General features: G+C 41.2%; 1 protein-coding gene across 1 annotated transcript; it reads right to left on the bottom strand.

Annotated features, from left to right (window-relative positions):
- Nucleotides 1-2,135: 2,135 nt before the first annotated feature.
- On the bottom strand, nucleotides 2,136-20,462 carry LUZP4 (leucine zipper protein 4). Its single transcript, XM_055268805.2, has 4 exons — nucleotides 20,341-20,462; nucleotides 6,936-7,070; nucleotides 5,639-5,757; nucleotides 2,136-2,754 (listed from the first exon to the last, which is right to left on the bottom strand). The coding sequence occupies exons 1-4, from the start codon at nucleotides 20,429-20,431 to the stop codon at nucleotides 2,143-2,145; spliced, it is 957 nt and encodes a 318-aa protein (XP_055124780.1). The 5' UTR covers nucleotides 20,432-20,462; the 3' UTR covers nucleotides 2,136-2,142.
- Nucleotides 20,463-20,758: the final 296 nt, after the last annotated feature.

The following is a 20,758-nucleotide window of genomic DNA, read 5'->3' as shown; positions in this document are numbered from 1 at the left end:
AAGCAGAAATGTAGCCTCTCTGGCATGTCTTTACCTTCTGGTGAACCTGGCCTGAGGGGAAGATTTTTAGTGGGATCATGAAATTACTGAAATCTTTATTTTATACTTGGTATAGAAGCAAATTTTAGTTCTGAAGGGTGCTATTAAACCCACCTGGTCAATTTATTGTTATTCTAATACATATTAGAGTAGAAAGTTATGGAGTAGAATAATTAATCTCCAAAATATCAATTAATACATGCTAATTTTCTGTAATTTATGTATTCTTTTTTTTTTTTTTTTTGAGATGGAGTCTCGCTCTGTCGCCCAGGCTGGAGTGCGGTGGCGCAATCTCGGCTCACTGCAAGCTCCGCCTCCCGGGTTCACGCCATTCTCCTGCCTCAGCCTCTCCGAGTAGCTGGGACTACAGGCACCCGCCACCACGCCCGGCTAATTTTTTGTATTTTTAGTACAGACGGGGTTTCACCGTGGTCTCGATCTCCTGACCTCGTGATCCGCCCACCTCGGCCTCCCAAAGTGCTGGGATTACAAGCGTGAGCCACCGCGCCTGGCTTGTATTCTTTAGTAATAGCTCTACATATGATTAATTTAACCTTAACCATTCAGGTGGTACCTATTTGTGCTGAGAATATGAAAAAATTATAATGGAACATAAAGGAAAAAAACTGAGTGGACTTGTTCATTATATTTTAAAATGTATTTGCAAAACGATAGGAATATGCCAATGGACAATAATTTAAATAGAATTTTTAGTGCCTTAATGGAAGTATTATACCACTTGACAAACAAAAATTGATAGGTAAAATTAAGTAAAATGTGTACAAATTCCTAATAAATGCAGAAATATGGATTGCTTGTCATTAGTATTAAATATTTTCATTTTTATAGCAAATTATGTGTATACTGCTAATATAAGTAGGGTGGGGCCTTTTGCATTAAAATGATGCCTGCATCAGACATCGTCTACATGCACAGTAACTCATACACACATCTTGGAAATACTTTTTTTTTTTTTCGGAGACAGTCTTGCTCTGTCACCCAGGCTAGAGTGCAGTGGCAAGATCTCAGCTCACTGCAACCTCCGCCTCCCGGGTTCAAGCAATTCTCCTGCCTCAGCCTCCCGAGTAGCTGGGATTACAGGCGCTTGCCACCACGCCTGGCTAACTTTTGTATTTTTAGTAGAGACGGAGTTTGACCATGTTGGCTAGGCTGGTCTCAAACTCCTGACCTCAAGTGATCCGCCTGCCTCGGCCTCCCAAAGTGCTGGGATTATAGGCATGAGCCACCACGCCCAGCCGGAAATAATTTTTTTTAGCTGAAGTAAGTAATTCTGTGCAGCAGTTAATATGAACCTAAAATATTTGACTAGACATTTACAGTCAATACAAACAAGGTAATCACTGAGAAATTAAAACTAAAACTTTTATTGAATAACCAAACAAATTGCAATTAACATATCTTGTGTTTTTAAAAACATAACTCCCAGTACATTTAAATTTCTCTGTTTCTTTTGCTAGGGTAGACAGACCTACCCTAACAGTTTTATAAGGCAACAGTGAATATATAAATGTATTCAAAACATATTCAGAAGGTTAGCATTACATCTATGCATAAAGTATATCTTCTCCTATGGTCTGATTTGAGGAAAGCAGAAAAGTTCAGTTGCCCAAAGATACATCTGCCATTTGTCTGCTAAGGACTCTCTGAGGACGGCTTAGGAAGGAGACACAAGTGGAAAACAGAGGTATTCATTATCATAGATTATATATTATCAATTTGGCAGTCAGTTGTTAGATTAGCTTACCTACCAGGTTGGAATGTCCAAGGGGGACAGGACACTAAGTCAAAATATTCTAATTGTGGGGAAGGCCCAATAGGAAAGGCTGAGTACATAGGGCTCTTCCAGGGAAAGCAGACCTACCGGGAACAACTTAATGGGACATCTTGGGTAACTGGATGATAGCTTAGAGGACATCAAATTGAAAGAATATTGATACCATGTATGTATTACCTCCATTCTAATAGTTATATCTTTGTCCTAATATACATCTGTTTAAACAAATACATATTTAGCCATTAGAATATAGATATATGCTTTTCTATTTCCACAGAATGCAACACATTGTTCTGATGATTAAGAAGTCATTGTATTTTTACCTGTTGAGTATCTCTGATGTCTTTCTGATTGGCCATGAGATCTCCCTGATTGATCATGAGATCTCTCTCAGTGGCCATGAGATCTCTCTGAGTGACTATGAGATCTCTCTGAGTGGCTATGAGATCTCTCTGAGTGGCTATGAGATCTTTCTGAGTGGCTATGAGATCTCTCTGAGTGGCTATGAGATCACTCTGAGTGACTGCAAGATCTCCCTGGCTATGAGATCTCTCTGAGTGACCATGAGATCTCTCTGAGTGACCATGAGATCTCTTTGATTGGCCATGAGATCTCTCAGATTGACCATGAGATCTCTTGGATTGGCCATGAGATCTCTCAGATTGACCATGAGATCTCTTGGATTGGCCATGAGATCTCTCAGATTGGGCATGATGTCTCTTTAGTTGCCCTTGAGATCTGTCTGACTGACAAAGAGATCTCTTTAAGTGGTTTCGGGATCGCTCAGAATGATGATTTTCTTTTGGTTGGCCCTGAGAGTCTTCTGATTTGTCCGGATTTCCTTCTGATTGATGCTGGTTCCCCTCTGATTGGCCGTGATTCTTCTCCGCTTGGGCCTCATAATTGTCACTGCACTTCTCCTGAAAAGGATCCCAATTGTGCAAAACAAATGAAACATATACTTCATGATTTAAGTCATAATGATATATTCTCAAGACCATTTTTATGGGCAACTATTTCTTTTAGAATTCCACTGTGCTTACTTTTATTTATCAACCAGTTTTTAGAACTAACTTACAGAATAGCTCCATTGTATCATGTCATTGGCACAAAAATGCTATGCAACTAAAACCAATAAAATAAAAATATGGAAAATTAGTTGTTTTATGAGTTTGACTGTACTCTAAGGTCATGTTCTACCTACCAATTTCTTGATCTATGTTTTACTAAAGAAACAACAGATTCTGTGACTTTGATAGAATATTTTGTAGTGTAAGTCCTTAGGATCAAAAGGAAAGTGTTCAAAATCATATTGTTTACTCTTCGCCTACTCAATGATCATTAAAAAGAAACTACCTTTTCATTATAAATTAATACTTAATTCTAGACAGAAAGACGAAGTAAGGAAGGGGAAAGGAAGCTGTAAAAAAAGCGGAAGGTTGGCTTAATACTATTCAAGTAAATTAGGCTGGCAACAACACAGCCTTTCTACCTTTTCAGTTTTTAAGCCAAAAAGACAGTGGAGTGAATCAGCCAAATGGAAATAATGAAACCTTTGACAAATCTCTATGACGCTACATAAATGTAAGTGGATAAAGTCATACAGACCATGCTGAGAAATCAAGCTTTCTACTAGTATATGCTGCCTGACAAACACAACATCCCCTAAATTTGGCATTATGACTTTCTAGTTTAACACTACCAGAAGCTGGAAGCAACTGCTAAACAGCAGGGGAGGTACCAGCACAAAAGATATTATGCACAGAAAACTTTTTTTAAAATAAAAATGTAAAAAGTTAGTTGTTTTGCTAAAACATAAAGCTATAGCCACTCTCCAGCTTTTGTACTGAAAAACCTAAATAAGGAGATCGGGTGAAATGCACATGTACCTTTTCTCTTTTCTAAGTGATTGGTGTTGGGAGCACAGTGGGTCAGTAGGAAAGATAGGACTGAGTTCCATTTTCTAAAGACCCGTATGTATCCAAGTACCTTTCCAAAGGAGCTTGCAGTCCCTTTTATGAATGTTTATATAAGAAATGTTTTCATCAACTTGTGTACTATGTATTTCCTACCTTTGGAAAACAAAATGCACATTAGTTTTCTTTCCTTACAAACAAGAGAAGCCTTCTATCAAAAGGTTGTGTTGAATAAATACATGGGGTGAACAAATACAACTGTGTTCCACTGATAATAAGACTAAATCTTGTTAAGTATGAAACTAGCTTAATAGAATTGTAAAGTATTATTGAAAACTGTAATTATTCAATTTATTGGTGAAATAATTATGCTTAAATTTTAATACATTTCTTTATTGCAGGGTATTTTTTTCTAGTGAGTTCGGCTATGATAGTCTCAAAAGTTTCAAAAGTATGAATAATAGAAGGATACTTTCCCAGCCTGGGCAACATAGTGAGACTTCATCTCTACAGAAAAGAAAAAAAAAAATTTGCAGGGCATGGTGGCACATGCCTATAGTCCCAGCTACTTGGGAGGCTGAAGTGGGAGGATTGCTTGAGCCCGGGAGGTCGAAGAGGCAGTGAGCCATGTTCACACCACCACATTCCAGCCTGGGCAACGGAATGAGACCCTGTCTCAAAAAATAAATAAAAGGACAAGGATGCTTTCAATTTGAAAATATTGTTTAATATTTATTCTCAGTTTATTTATGCATCTTGGACTGTATCAGAAGGAAGCTCATGTTCTTCTTCCCAAACTTTATAAAAAAATCTCCCCATCCTATAAGGCACAGATCATATGCCATCTCTTCCATCAAAGTTTCTCAAGAATCCCAATCAGAATGAATTTCTACATCCCCACAATATATAACTTATGCCATATTATGCACATACTGCATACTGCCTGGCATTACATTTCTTTCTTAGCTTTCTTTTCCACCACCATACAGACTATTTGAAGCAGGCTGTTCTGGTATCATAGTGCCTGCACAGAGTAGGCACTGAATCATAATTTGAACAACTTAAAGTAATCCTTTAAATATTTGAAAATGCAACATGTTTTTCTCCAAAACAAATGAACAAGCAAATAAATAAACATTCGCATTTGCATGATTTGGCAAAAATGATTTAAGCTCCCAGAACTGCCATTTTTGATAAATGACCACTTAACACCTTAAGAAGAACCAGTTTATAAGCTAGGATGAAACATTAACACCAGCGTTAGCTAATGATTCTGGATCTGAGCACCTCTCAAATTCCTGTCTACTGAATGGCTCACCTATACGTGTTTAGAGGAAATGGATTTGTACAGGGATAGTCTGTGCCACCTGTTGCTTCCAGAGTATATTTCATATCTGATATCATCTGACTTCTGGCTTTTACAGTTCATTCGCAAAGATACTAAAACTCTTTTTATATTATAACTTAAGGTCAAACCCTCTGTATGAGGACAAATAAAAATGATTATATAAGATTAATGACAATAACTAATAATCTATTTTGGCTTTTTATAAATTCGAAAGTTTTAGTAATGACTGAAAATAGCAAAAGTCAAATGTTTATTAAAATAGTTACAGGGGAAAAATCAACTAATAAACATTGATTTTAAAATATGTTCAAGGGCACCATGGAGGAATACCAAGAAACAATCCCTGCTTTCAATAGAATTTAAAGCAGGGATTGTTTTAATCATTAAAATTATAGGAGATATTAATTAATATTAGGAAATATACTATTAGGAAAAATATATTAATATTAGGAAATATATTATTAAGAAAAATATATTAATATTAGGAAATATATTAAATGTAGGATTTTTAACATTGGTTAATTCTTGGTACTTATCTACCTGCTCAATTAAAGGCTTCCCATTTGAAGGGTGTTGTCCAGACTTGAATCCAGAAGGTTCTTGGGATGGTTTTTTATCATGATTTCCTTCCTCAGAGTTGCTTCTGCATCTTGAGTAGCCTTTGAAAAATAAATATTTTCTGTATTTTCAAGTAGTAAATTCAACGTATCTTTCAGAAGTATTATCTCTGATCTCATTTTTTTTAAGGCTATGCACTGGGTTTTGCAAAACTTTTGATATTTCATTACTCTGGTATCATCTGGGAGTCTCACTGAATTCTAGAACAGTCTTTGCCATACTATTTCAATTTGCATACCTTAATAGGGTAGTCTTCTCAGTATATAATACCTCAATTTTGGTTTCATATGCCACCAAAGTTGGGACATACTATCTGAAATTAAATGAAAGAATACTCCAGTAGAAAAAGGAGAGATGGAGAGAAACTGTCTGCTTTGTATTAGTCATGTGAATATTTGTCTCAATTGTCTGCTTTGTTTGGGTATAAAGACAGTTTAAAAACCCATCAAAGAATATGTCCAAAAGGCTCACAAAGATCAATTTTATGATGACTGGTTAAGCACATAAGAATGGGCCATGTTACCCTTTTTGGCTGCTCTGCCCCTGTAATAACTACCATCGCTTCTCTTCTCGGAACATGCTGAGCCACTGAAGATTCACACAAGAACTTAAATGAAGCTGCATAGGCAACTGTCGGGGCTTATAGTAATCACAGTGTCAAAATGGTTCCAATCTGTTGACTAGATCATGAAGACCTTTAATTATTGAAAAGACTTCTGTATCGTGGCAATCTGTAGCACATTCATATTAAAAAATGCATACTGCACTTACCAATGAGGTTAAGTATATAGAGGACATTTGTCATGTTCTACCCTTCTCTTTTTGTCTTACAACATTTGTATTTTCAAAATATGGATGCCATAGTGTTCAGATTATTGACTATGCTCTTAACCCTCCTGTATTGCCTCCTAAAAGTGGAACTGGACCAACCAACCCAGGCTTGTAAACAAGTACAAAATATCTCTCAGCTCATATGGTTACTTTTCTTATCCCACTCTCCATTAGGGAAGTAATTCTTATAAATTAAAATAAATTTTTATTCGTATGACATGGCATAAATTCTTACCAACCCTGTATGAGCCCATGCCCAGAAAAAATAAAATAAGCAACATAATGCAACTTTAGAACAATATTGTGAATTCCTGATTTTACTTATCTAGTTATTCACAAATATTTCAGACTCTTTTTACCATGTGTGACTGTTTTCAGCATACTTTACCTCTCCGATGGCGATGTCTACGAGCATTTGATTGCTGTCTTGAAGACGATTCCTTTTTACTATGGTTCTGTCTTTTATTCTTTTCTTCTTCTTCAGCATTTGTCCCTCCTAACTCTTTATAGATTATAATGTCATCTGTATTAGAAAATACATAAAAAATGAATAAAATGGCAAAAGCCAAATAAAAATGTCTCTAGTGAATAATCTATATCCTATCTCATCATATTTCAGAATACCTAAAAACTGGTTAGCCCTAAAAATGATAATACAATAATAATAATAAATTTGTTAAACTCTGTAACAAAGGTCAAACAGTACCGACATCTTAGGTTTGTTGGAACAAGAAAGAACAATTCCTGTTAGATATATGGTTACTTTATTCAGGCAAAAGCAAAATACTTTCACACTGCGATAGCTCAGGGGGGATATCATCTAAATAAATGATTTTACTAAATGTTATTTCAGTGTCACAGAAATATAGAGCAATAGAGTCATTAAGTTGCTGACTAAATAAATGTAAATCAGTAATTAAATGTAAAGTGATAGACCATTAAATGTCTATCTGATTAAATGTAAGTGATAGACAATTAGTTACATGTATATTATCAAAAACTAGCAAAGAAAAAGGAAGTGCCAAAAGTAAGAAAGTGGTGATGGAAGTTCATAGAAGACACCACAGAAGTGAGGAATCTAGATTATTGTAGTAGCAGGAAGCAATCAGACTTGACTCTGTAGTCAGGCACGTACTTACATACTCAGGCAGAAAGCACTTGCATGGCATAATTTAAAGAATGACAGACAGGTACGACTTGCTCTAAAATATCTCTCCTAACATCTAGAATGGAAAAGTCTACAGGTGGGATGCTCTATCAGTGGATAAAACTTTACTCATGTTAAGACATCTTTAGAAATAAGCACAAGCCCCCCACACCTTCTGGAAGCTACACTCAGGAAGAAGAGAAAAAGAAAAAAAGGACAAGCTAGGTATTTGGAAAAAACTGGAGATTCTAAAAGAAGAGCTGAAAAGGGTACAAAAGACGCAGTTGGGTGACACAGATTAACCACGCCTTTATTATTTTGCTTAGTACTAGTCCTGCCTCAGGTCTCTAAATATCTGATTCTGGGATAGGGAGCAAGATGGCAGAATACAAGCCTCCACCGATCGTCCCCCCAGCAAGGACGCGAATTTAACAACTATCTACACAGAAAAAACACCTTCATAAAAACCAAAAATCACGTGAGTACTCATAGTAACTGGTTTTAACTTCTTATCACTGAAAGAGGCACTGAAGAGACAGAAAAAAACAGTCCTGAATCGCCAATGCCACCCCTCCCCCACCCCCGGCAGCAATGACATGGTGGTGCCAAGAGCATCTCTGGGCACTGGGGAAGGAAGAACACAGCAATCATGAGGCATTGAATTTAGTGCTGTCCTGTTAGAGCAGAAAGGAAAACTGGACCAAACTCACCTGACACCTGCCCATGGAGGGAAGATTTAAACCAGCCCCAGTCAGAGAGGAATCACCCATCCCGGCAGTCCGAGCATGAGTTCCCACAAACCTCTCCATCAAGAGCTACAGTGCTCTGGATCTCCAAGTAAACCTGAAAGGTAATCTAGGCCAAGCTTTTCTAACTCGCGGCCTGCAGGCCGTACACGGCCCAGGACGGTTTTGAATGCAGCCCAACACAAATTCGTAAACTTTCTTAAAACATTATGAGATTTTTTCTGCATTTTTTTTTTTTTTTTAGCTCATCAGCTATTGTTAATGTTAGTGTATTTTATGTGTGGCTCAAGACAATGATTTTTTCAGTGTGGTCCAGGGAAGCCAAAAGATTGGAAACACCTGGTCTAGGCCATAAGGACTGCAACTCTTAGGCAAGCCTTAGTGCTGAACTGGGCCAACAGAGTGTGGACTCGGGGGGCCACACGACATACTGAGACACCAGCTGGGGCAGCCAAGGGAGTGGTGGCATCGCCCCTCCCCTAACCCCAGGCTGAACAGCTCACAGCTCCAAGAGAGACCCCTTCCTTCCACTTGAGAGGAGAGGGAAGAGTAGGGAGGACTTTGTCTTACATCTTGGATACCAGCTCACCCACAGCAGGATAGGGCACTGGTTAGAGTTATGAGGTTCCTGTTTCAGGCTCTAGCTCCTGGACCACATTTCTAGACACACCGTAGGCCAGAAGGGAACCGACTGCCTTGAAGGAAAGGACTCAGCCCTGGCAGAATTCATCAACTGTTAACTGAAAAGCTCTTGGGCCCTGAATAACTAGCAGCAATACCCTGGTACTATGTTGAGAGCCTTGGGTGAGACTCCGAGACTTGCTGGCTTCAGGTACCAGCACAGCCACAGAAGGGTAGAACATCAAGTGGGCTCTTGGAATCCCTGATTCCAGGACTTGACTCTTGGATAACACTTCTGGAACTGCCCTAGGCCAGAGGGGAGCTCACTGCTCTGAAGGGTGAGTCTCAGACCAGGCAGCATTCATCCCAAGCTGACTTAAGAGCCCCTGAGCCTTAAGGGAACATCTATGATAGTCCAACAGTACTCTTCCTGGCCTAGGGTGACTGGCTATGGGGTGAGGCTCCTCTGCCTTTGGAAAGGGAAGGGAAGAGTGGGAAGGACTGTATCTTGTGGTATGAGTGCCAGCTCAGCCATAATACAATAGAACACCAGGTAGACTTTTAAGGTTTTTGACTCTAGGTCCTGAGTCCCAGATGTCACTTCTGGACCCCCCTCGGGCTTGGGGGACCTTGCCACCCTGAAGGAAAGGACACAGGCCTGGCTGGTTTTGCCACTGGCTGATTGTAGAGATTCAGGGCCTTGAGCAAGCTAGGCAGTAGCCAGGAGTATTTGCAGCAGACCTTGAGTGAAACCCAGAGCTGTGCTGGCTTCGGGTCTGACCCAGTGCAGTCATAGTGGTGGTGGCCCCAGCGTTGCTTGTGTCACTCCATCCCAGCTCTGGGTGGCTCAGAACAGAGACACTCTGTTTGTTTAGGAGAAAATAAGGGAAAAGAACAAGAGTCTCCGCCTGGTGATCCAGAGAATTCTCCCAGATCCTGTCCAAAACCATCAAGGCAGTACCTCCACGAGTTTGCAAGAACCACAGTGTTACTGGGCTTGCGATGTCCCCTAAAGTAGAAACTGCTTAGATCACAACACTGCAGTCCTTTCAAATATCTGGAAAGCCTTCCCAAAAAGGATGAGTACAAAGAAGCCCAGACAATGAAGACTACAATAAATACCTAACCCTTCAATGCCCAGACGCTGAAGAACATCTACTAGTATCAACAGCATCCAGGAAAACATGACCTCACCAAATGAACTAAATAAGGCACTAAGGACGACTCCTGGAGAAACAGAGATATGTGACCTTTCAGACAGAGAATTCCAAATAGCTGTGTTGAGGAAACTCAAATAAATTCAAGCAAACACAGAAGGAATTCAGAATTCTATCAGATAAATGTAACAAAGAGATAGAAATGATTTAAAAGTGTCAAGCAGAAATTCTGGAACTGGAAAAATGCCATTGACATGCTGAAGAATGCATCAGAGCCCTTTAACAGCAGAATGAATCTAGCAAAAGAAAGAATTAGTGAGCTTGAAGAAAAGCTATTTGAAAATGTACAATCAGAGGAGACAAAAGAAAAAAAAACAATGAAACACACCTACAGGATCTAGAAAACAGCCTCAAAAGGGCAAATCTGAGAGTTATTGGCTTTAAAGAGGATGTAGAGAAAGAGATAGGGGTAGAAAGTTTATTCAAAGAGGCTGGGAGTGGTGGCTCACGCCTGTATTCCCAGCACTTTGGCAGGCCGAGGCAGGTGGATCACTTGACGTCAGGAGTTTGAGACCAGCCTGGCCAACATGGTTAAACCCCACCTCTACTAAAAATACAAAAATTAGCTGGGTGTGGCGGTGTGCACCTGTAATCCCAGCTACTTGGGAGGCTGAGGCAGGAGAATCGTTTGAACCTGGGAGGCTGAAGTTGCAGTGAGCCAAGAGCGCCACTGCACTCCAGCCCTGGTGACAGAGCAAGTTTATTCAAAGAGATAATAAAAGAGAAGTTCCTGAGGCCAGCGGATCACAAGGTCAAGAGTTCAAGACCAGCCCGGCCAACATGGTGAAACCCCATCTCTACTAAAAATACAAAAATTAGCTGAGCATGGTGGCATGTACCTGTAATCCCAGTTACTCGGGAGGCTGAGGCAAGAGAATTGCTTAACGGGGACCTGGGAGGCAGAGGTTGCAGTGAGCTGAGATTACGCCACTGCTCTCCAGCCTGGGCTACAGAGCGACACTCTGTCAAAAAAAAAAAAAAAAAAAAGTTCTCAAACCTAGAGAAAGATATCAATATCCAAGTACGAGAAGGTTATAGAACACCAAGCAGATTTAACCCAAAGAAGACTACCTCAAGGCATTTAATAATCAAACTCTTAAAGGTCAAGGATAAAGAAAGGATCCTAAAAGCAGCAAGAGAAAAGAAACAAATAACAAACAAGAGCTCTAATATATCTGGCAGCAGCCCCTTCAGTGGAAACCTTACAGGCCAGGAGAGAGTGGGCTGATATATTTAAAGTGCTGAAGGGAAAAACTTTACCCTAGAATAGCATATCCAGTGAGAATATCCTTCAAACATGAAGGAGAAATAAAATGCTTCACAGACAAACAAAAGCTGAGGGTTTTCATCAACACCAGACCTGTCCTATAAAAAATGCTAAAGGGAGTGCTTCAACCAGAAAGAAAAGACATTAATGAGTAATAAGTCATCATCTGAAGGTATAAAACTCACTGGTAATAGTAAGTACACAGAAAAACACAGAATATTATAATACTGTAACTGTGGTATATAAACTACTCTCATCCTAAGTAGAAAGACTAAACGATGAACCAATAAAAAATAACTACAACAACTTTTCAATACATAGGTAGTACAATAAAATATAAATAGAAAGAATGAATAAGACCTACTATTTGATAGCACAACAGAGTGACTATAGTCAATAATAACTATATGTTTTAAAATAAAGAGTGTAATTGGATTTTTTGTAACTCAAAGGATGAATGCTTAAGAGGATGGATAATCTCCATGATGTGCTTATTTCACATTGCAATTGCACGCATGCCCGTATCAAAACATCTCATGTACCCCATAAATATATACACCTAATATATACCCACAAAAATTACAAACAAATAATAAACAATTAAAATAATAAGAAAAAAATCTGATTCTGATTTTCTTTGAAATGGCTGACATCTCCTGGGATTATAGGTGTGAATTACCACGCCCGGCATAAAACTTATTTTTAAAAATGTTTTTGAATTATCCACACCCTGGAATGTGTTGCAGGGTTTTTTTTTTTTAAGTGAAATCATACGTAATTTTAATCCTTAGACTTTGTAATTCCAGAGACCACCATTTGATCTGTTGGATTGTAATGGAATTGGGTAGATCTCATCAGCTACGACTTAGAGATGAAATCAAATTGCTGCTCAGCCTCTTCATATTGAAGAGAAAGCAAATGCTTATGAACCTGGGTAAGCTGACTAAACGCCCTTCCAACATAGGCTATGAGGTTATGAAGAAAGCATCCTTAATACTATAGTATTTTTCCAGATTCTCATGTCCTTTTCCTTAGTTCTCAGGATATATCAGTACAGAGACATGGGGCTTTGTTCATTCTGCTCTCTGTAATGATATTCTCCATTGAATCCACCTAGAGAACACTTAGCCAATCTCTCAAGGAGAGACATTTGATCCAGGCCTCACCAAAGAGCCTTAAATTTGAATTCTTTTTTTTTTTTTTGAGACGGAGTCTTGCTCTGTCGCCCAGGCTGGAGTGCAGTGGCGAAATCTCGGCTCACTGCAAGCTCCGCCTCCCGGGTTCACGCCATTCTCCTGCCTCAGCCTCTCCGAGTAGCTGGGACTACAGGCGCCCGCCACCACGCCCAGCTAATTTTTTGTATTTTTAGTAGAGACGGGGTTTCACCGTGGTCTCGATCTCCTGACCTCGTGATCCGCCCGCCTCGGCCTCCCAAAGTGCTGGGATTACAAGCGTGAGCCACCGCGCCCGGCCAAATTTGAATTCTTGACATACTTACTCTTAGAAATAAACTGTCAGGACTGAAGAAAGACAGTATTCCTCACACAGTTTAAAGCTGATCACACTGCTTGAGGTGCCATATGAATAATTACATTTTTATTTAAATTGCGTAATTAATTTTCTTGTGAAAAGTATACTTAAATTGCATTATATTTTACAGTGGGTTGAAAGCACTATTTTTTTTTATCTTTTATCTTTTATTTTATTTTATTTTTTGAGACGGAGTCTCGCTCTGTCGCCCAGGCTGGAGTGCAGTGGCGCAATCTCGGCTCACTGCAAGCTCCGCCTTCCGGGTTCACGCCATTCTCCTGCCTCAGCCTCTCCGAGTAGCTGGGACTACAGGCGCCCGCCACCACGCCCGGCTAATTTTTTGTATTTTTAGTAGAGACGGGGTTTCACCGTGGTCTCGATCTCCTGACCTCATGATCCGCCCGCCTCGGCCTCCCAAAGTGCTGGGATTACAAGCGTGAGCCACCGCGCCCGGCCAAATTTGAATTCTTGACATACTTACTCTTAGAAATAAACTGTCAGGACTGAAGAAAGACAGTATTCCTCACACAGTTTAAAGCTGATCACACTGCTTGAGGTGCCATATGAATAATTACATTTTTATTTAAATTGCGTAATTAATTTTCTTGTGAAAAGTATACTTAAATTGCATTATATTTTACAGTGGGTTGAAAGCACTATTTTTTTTTATCTTTTATCTTTTATTTTATTTTATTTTTTGAGACGGAGTCTCGCTCTGTCGCCCAGGCTGGAGTGCAGTGGCGCAATCTCGGCTCACTGCAAGCTCCGCCTCCCGGGTTCACGCCATTCTCCTGCCTCAGCCTCTCCGAGTAGCTGGGACTACAGGCGCCCGCCATCACGCCCAGGTAATTTTTTTGTATTTTTGGTAGAGACAGGGTTTCACCGTGTTAGCCAGGATGGTCTTGATCTCCTGACCTCGTGATCCGCCCGCCTCGGCCTCCCAAAGTGCTGGGATTACAGGCGTGAGCCACTGCGCCCGGCCGAAAGCACTATTTTATATTTATAAACATGTAAAATACACCACAATTTTTGTTTTGCCATTTTTTAAATATTTAAAACACTGGAAACCTCAAAAAATGTAAGTGACTTAGGTTCCTCTCAATTTCTGAAAAATTCTGACTATACATACTTCCAGAATACTTAAAACAATGTATAATTGCACATATTTACTTAGCTGTCTCTCCAGCTAGATTAGGAGGTACTTGAGAAGAGACCACTATTTATTTATTAGTGTACTAAGTGCCTAGCACAGAATACAGAGTGGATAATCCATATTTGTGGATTCGTGGACTAACATATCCAGCAGGCAGAAAGAGTTCTTTTCTTTCTAACTACAACACTTTTGCATCAGTCTCTTTTAGGTAAAAGTAATTAACAGGGGAGTAGAGTTCCTATTAAGTTCTTGCTGTTACCAGTTCGAATTTTGGTCTTATTTTTGCCTTTTATTTGTTTAAAAAAAAAAGACTCTAATACTTTTTGGGTATGTTTACTGAGGACGAAAACAAAAATAAATCTGTAGAGCCTTTTCCTACTTTAGCGTGTATTACAATGGAAGTAATAACCTTGCATCCAACATACTACTGCATTTCTAAAGCATGTGTTTAGTTATCTAAAAACAAAGATATGCATTGTTAACAAGTATTATTTTCACTGAGAAAAACATGGGGAAATTTATCAGGAAAAACTATGCTTTCTCATTACATCATAGAAAGCAACATGTATTTACTATTTATTGTGTATTTTTCGTGCCTTCAAACTGCAAGGGCCTCAGCTTGGCACCGTGGCTCACGGCTGTAATCCCAGCACTTTGGGAGGCCAAGGCGAGAAGATCGCTCAAGCCCACGAGTTCGAGACCAGCCTAGGCAATATGGAGAAACTCTGTCTCTACCAAAGAAAATACAAAAAATGAGCCAGGTGTGGTGGTGCACACCTAGGGTCCCAGCTACTCTGGGGGCAAAGGTGGGAGGATCGCTTGAGCCTGGGAGGTCCAGGCTGCAGCGAGCTGTGATTGTGCCACTGCACTGCAGCCTCAGCGACAGAGACCCTGTCTCAAAAAATTAAATAAAAATAAAAACAAAATAAACCGCAAGGGCCTGTGATGACTAGTCGAAAGTTTTGCTGTTCCTCCTGATAGGATCAAAACTGGGATTCTCATCTGTCTAAAGAGGTATAAATATGGATATAGAGAACCAACGTTTAAAATATGGATATAGAGAACCAACGTTTAAAAGGATAAAACAGTGACCTCAAGATTTTTTACAACTCGGTGACTATGAGATCTTACAGTCATACTTAATCTCCAACTAACCTACCAAATTCAACTCAACATCTTTCCTCAGCCTTTCAAATAACTGAACCAATCTTTCCCAAAGCAGACTCTCCAGTATCCTTCCAGCTGTAATCATCTACTAAAATATAAGTGCCTCCTAATTCCGTTTACTTCACAATTATTCAAGTTACACGACACCACCATCTCTCTCAGTCTCCCAGAGACAGACGTGAGCTGTTTAAACCCCATCTTTCACCTAGATGGTTTTTAATCGCTTTCATGTCTACTGCATCTCTGAAGTTTGATAACAAAATCCTGAGAGGAGAGGTAACTTCTCCAGCTTGCCAAATTGCTGGCTACCCAAAAGTGAGGGTTTAGGCCCACTTTCCAGGGCACATACAGCAAATATTTACTCAGCTTTTTCCACGTCAGGCAGCATACTTTGTGAACATTACCTGTATTATCTCATTTAATCTTCAACAACTCTATGATGTAGATTTTATTCAGATCAGGAAACTCAGGCCCCAAGAGATGGAGCAACTTGCACAAGGTCACACAACTACTACATTTTTGGGACCAAGCCACTCTGCAACTATGGCCCTTATTTCTCTGAATTTTGAGATAAACCCATTGCTTTAGCTATTTATCAGTTTTGTTTTGTCTTTTCTGTTAGCAGTTGCAAAAACGTCAGTGAAATCAACACAAAGAAAAGTGCAGGAAGCATGAAGTTTTACCTCGGTGCTGTAAATTCCCTTCAGTTCTGGGTTTTTCTCCCTTCAAGGTCCCAGTGACAAGGCAGGGCATAGAGTGAGGTAAGTGAGGAATTCACTTCAGGCACAAAATTCAAGGAGGTCTCCCAAAACTCAGTAATCAAGATTACAATATCTTAACACAATATTTTCTTTTTTTAATTTTTTTTTTTTGAGACAGAGTCTAGTTCCATCACCCAGGCTGGAGTGCAGTGGCACGGTCTTGGCTCACTGCAACCTCGGCCTCCCGGGTTCAAGCAAATCTCCTGTCCCAGCCTCCCAAGTAGCTGGGACTATAGGTGCCCGCCTCCACGCCCGGCTAATTTTTGTATTTTTAGTAGAGACAGGATTTCACCATGTTGGCCAGGCTGGTCTCGAACTCCTGACCTCAGGTCATCTACCTGCCTCAGCCTCCCAAAGAACTGGGATTATAGGCGTGAGCCACCACGCCCACCTCACAGTATTTTCAAAAATAAAAATCAATGCAAAACCAATCCGTGATGAACAAAATATCAAACTTTTGTTTTTTAAAAGATAGTATCAAAGGCCGGATGTGGTGGCTCACACCTGTAATCCTAGCACTTTAGGAGGTCAAGGTGGGTGGATCGCTTGAGCCCAGAAGTCGAGACCAGTCTAGGCAATATAGTGAGAACCCGTCTCTACAAAAATACAAAAAAATTAGCTGGGCGTGGTGGCACATGCCTGTATCCCAGCTACTTGGAAGGCTGAGGTGGGAGGATTGCCTGAACCCAGGAAGTCGAGGCTGCAGTGAGCTGTGATAATGCCACTGCACTCCAGCCTGGGTGACAGAGTGAGATCCCATTTCAAAAAAGAAAAAAAAATAGGATCAGCTCAGACCCTGTACTTGTACAGCCCTCCTTCACTTGCTTCACTCTGGTTCTTAGGTCAAGAAAACTTTATTTATAAAAACAGGTGGCCAGACAGACGGCTGTAGTTTGTCCATTTAATTTTTTAAGTATTTCATTAAAATATTAATTATCCCTATTAACAATTTTTTTTGTGACTCCTTGAACTTTATACTGGAAGCAAGTGCTTCATTTACCTCATCCTAGTCCCAGCCCTGGCCAGTGACCAAATATTATTTTTAAAGTCATTTTAATGCCACAAAATATTTCAGAACTTGTGATGAAGTTGGGGTAGGGGGAAGTAGCAGTACGGGATCAACAGGGACCATGTCTTAGAAGAGGAAATTGATACCAATCTTAAAATAGATTGCTAAAAACATCTTAAAGACAACAACAACAAAAAATACTTTGTTACTTTTCATGGCCATTCCCCCTCAGAAGTAAAGTGGGAGGCAGGTAAATTCCTCAGCCTCATAAGGGCATCTACAAAAACCCAACCAAAGGTAAAATGATGATTAATGGTGAAAAACTGAAAGCTTTTCTCCCTAAGATCAGAAACAAGTCAAGGATGTCCAGTCTCACCACATCTAATTAACATTTTGCTAGAAATTCTATCCAGAGCAATTAGTCAAGAAAAAGAATAAAAGGCAAGCAGATTAGAAAAAAGTAAAACTATCTCTGTTCTCAGATATCGTGATCTTGTATGCAGAAATTCCTAAAGATACACACACACACACACACACACACACACACGGAGATTAGCACTAATGAACACGCTCAGCAAGGTTGCAGGATACAAGATCTATATGCAAAAATTAATTCTATTTATATATACCAGCAATGAACTATCCAAAAACGAAATTAAGAAAGCAATTCCACCAAGAAGAGCTTTCAATGGAGGAAAATTCGTCTTTTTAACAAGTAGTGTTGGAACAATTAGACATCAAAATGCAATAGAATGAAGTTGGCTCTTAACTCACCACATATACAAGAATTAACTCAAAATGGATCAAAGATGTAAATGTAAGAGTTAAAACTAGAAAACTCTCAGAAGGAAACAAGGGTATGATCTTCATGATTTTCTAGATATGACACCAAAGCATGAACAACAACAAAAAACAGATAAATTTTATTTTATCAAAATCTGAAACTTCGGGACTTCAAAGGACACTATAAAGAAAGTTTAGGCCAGGTGGGGTGGCTCACGCCTGTAATCGCAGCACTGTGGGAGGCCGAGGTGGGCGTATCACTTGAGGTCAGGAGTTCAAGACCAGCCTGACCTCTGCCTCCTGGGATTACAGGCATGAGCCATGGCACCCCTCTTCATTTCATTATTATTATTTTTTTTTCTGAGATGAAGTCTCACTCTGGCACCCAGGCTGGAGTGCAGTGCGGTGATCTCAACTCACTGCAGCCTCCACCTCCCAGGTTCAAGCAATTCTCCTGCCTCAGCCTCCTGCATAGCTGGGACTACAGGCACGCAACACCATGCCCAGCTAATTTTTGTATTTTTAGTAGAGATGGGGTTTCACCATGTTGGCCAGGCTGGTCTCGAACTCCTGGCCTTAAGTGAGCCACCCACCTCAACCTCCCAAAGTGCTGGGATTATAGGGAATGAGCCACCAAGCCCAGCCGGCCCTCTTCATTTCTATGGTACACTCTCCCTCCACTTATCCTGCCCCTTTTAAAGTTCAGCCCTCCCTGCTCTGCTCCCCTACCCTCATCTCTAAGGTGAACCCTCTTTCCACTGCTCCATCAATTTCTGAGGTCCTCCCTCCTTGTTCCTGCTTCTCCTTGCTCCACCCTGCGCATCCACATAGAAGCTCAGCTCCCACTGCTCTGTCTCTCCCCTTCTCATTTCTAAAGTGGCCCTTGGCCAGGCGCAGTGGCTCAGGCCCACAATCCCATCATTTTGGGAGGCCCAGCCGGGAGGATTGCTTGAGGCCAGGAGTTCAAGACCAGCCTGGGCAACATAAGGAGACCCAATCTCTACAAAAATTTAAAAATTAGGTGGGCGTGGTGGTGAGCACCTGTGGTTCCAGCTACTCGAGAGGCTGAAGTGGTAGGATCACTTGATTGAGCCTGAGAGCTTGAGGCCACAGTGAGCCGTGATCGTGCCACTACACTCCAGCCCAGACAACAGTCCCTGACCTTATCTCAAAAATAACTAACTAGGCCGGGGGCAGTGGCTCACGCCTGTAATCCCAGGACTTTGGGAGGCCGAGTCGGGTGGATCTCTTGAGACCAGGAGACCAGTCTGGGCAACATGGTGAAACCTTGTTCTACTAATTTAAAAAAAAAAAAAAAACCTAGACGGGTGTGGTGGCGCGTGCCTGTAGTCCCAGCTTGACCCCAGGGGGCGGAGGTTGCACTGAGCCAAGATGATGCCACTGCACACCTGCCTGAGAAACAGAGCAAGCCCCTGTTTCACACACACACACATACACACCCCTAACTAAATAAAGTAGCCCTTTTCTGTTTTATCCTCCTTCCCCCATTTCTACAGCTTCCTTCTTCCGTGCTCTGATGCCCCTCTCCATTTCTAAAGTCAGCTTCCATCCTCTACTCAGCTCTGCTCACTCCCCACTTGGCTTGGAAAGTCTATTTCCTCCTCTCCTCCCCTATTTCTAAGATGCATAACAGCAGAGGAACTGGTCCAAGTAAAATCCACTTTTTCTGGGTTTGGTGCGAATGGAGGAGGTTAAGGGCCTTGATAAAGGATTTCTTTTTTCTAAGGTTCCACTCTCCATGTAGAGGTCTCAGGTTAGAGACTAGAGAGCGCCAGCAAAGAAAGGCGATCCAGAGCGAATAACCACCAGCCAGCAAGCAAATAAATGGACCAACCACCCCTTCGAATAACCACCAGCCAACAAAGCAGATACACCAACCCACCAACAACTCCTGGCACTACCACGCTGGGATCCCTAGTAAAATAGCCTAAGGCTTGCTCCTCCGGGCCCTGGAGTGATTTATGACATCCGCTTGGACTGAGAAGAGCACTTGGCTCCATGTGTTTGAAGGAGGCCAGTAGTTAGGTATCAATTCTTAGGAGAGTAAAATACACGGAAATAGCGGTCTATTTTCTCCGCCTGCCCCTTTCAGCAATCCTTAATCCCCACGAGCTTCTTGTCAGCCTCCCTCAGTTCCCCACCTGAAAGGAGAGGGCTGGAGGTGAGGAGAAGAAAAGGAGAGGAGGGATGGGGCCAAGTGGTCCCAGGGTTCGTCAGGGTGGGGCAGGTGTGGAGATGCCCTGAGCGGGAAGCCTCTCCTCTAAGGGTTGTGTTCCTCCCGACGCCACTTACAGTCAGCGCTATGCCGAGGTCTTGCGCTCAAGATCAGCGAGCCCAAACTAGTGGGGACTGGGATCCGAGATTTACATACCTAGAGACATATCTAGGAAGTTAACCTTTTTCCGACTGGGATGATTTGGCGGCACTTTTTCAGAAAGTGTTAGCTTCTGAAACGAAGCCATCTCCTCTGTATCATGGCGCCACACACTCCGAGGTAGGGCGCGTGTACCGCCCCCTTACCGCGCAGGAGGAGCAGGGTGGTGAGCTAACCTGATCCTCCAATCATAGCCTCTCCCTTCGCTGTTGCTAAGCCCCCAAGGGGTGGAGCTGGGCGTATACCCCTCACCAAGTCTCCTATCAGGAGCTTGGCTCACTAGAAGAAAAAAAAAGGAAAGACCCGCCCATCTCCCACCCCACACCCCTTTCTAAAAATATTCTCTCCACGCAGAGCACTCTCTAGTTGGCTACAAGTTTCTAGTGTATGTGGTGTTCCGGCCCTTGCCTTTCAC

This window comes from Symphalangus syndactylus, chromosome X (genome assembly GCF_028878055.3).
Source record: "Symphalangus syndactylus isolate Jambi chromosome X, NHGRI_mSymSyn1-v2.1_pri, whole genome shotgun sequence".
Taxonomy (NCBI): domain Eukaryota; kingdom Metazoa; phylum Chordata; class Mammalia; order Primates; family Hylobatidae; genus Symphalangus; species Symphalangus syndactylus.
This window is presented reverse-complemented; position numbering and strand designations above follow the sequence as displayed.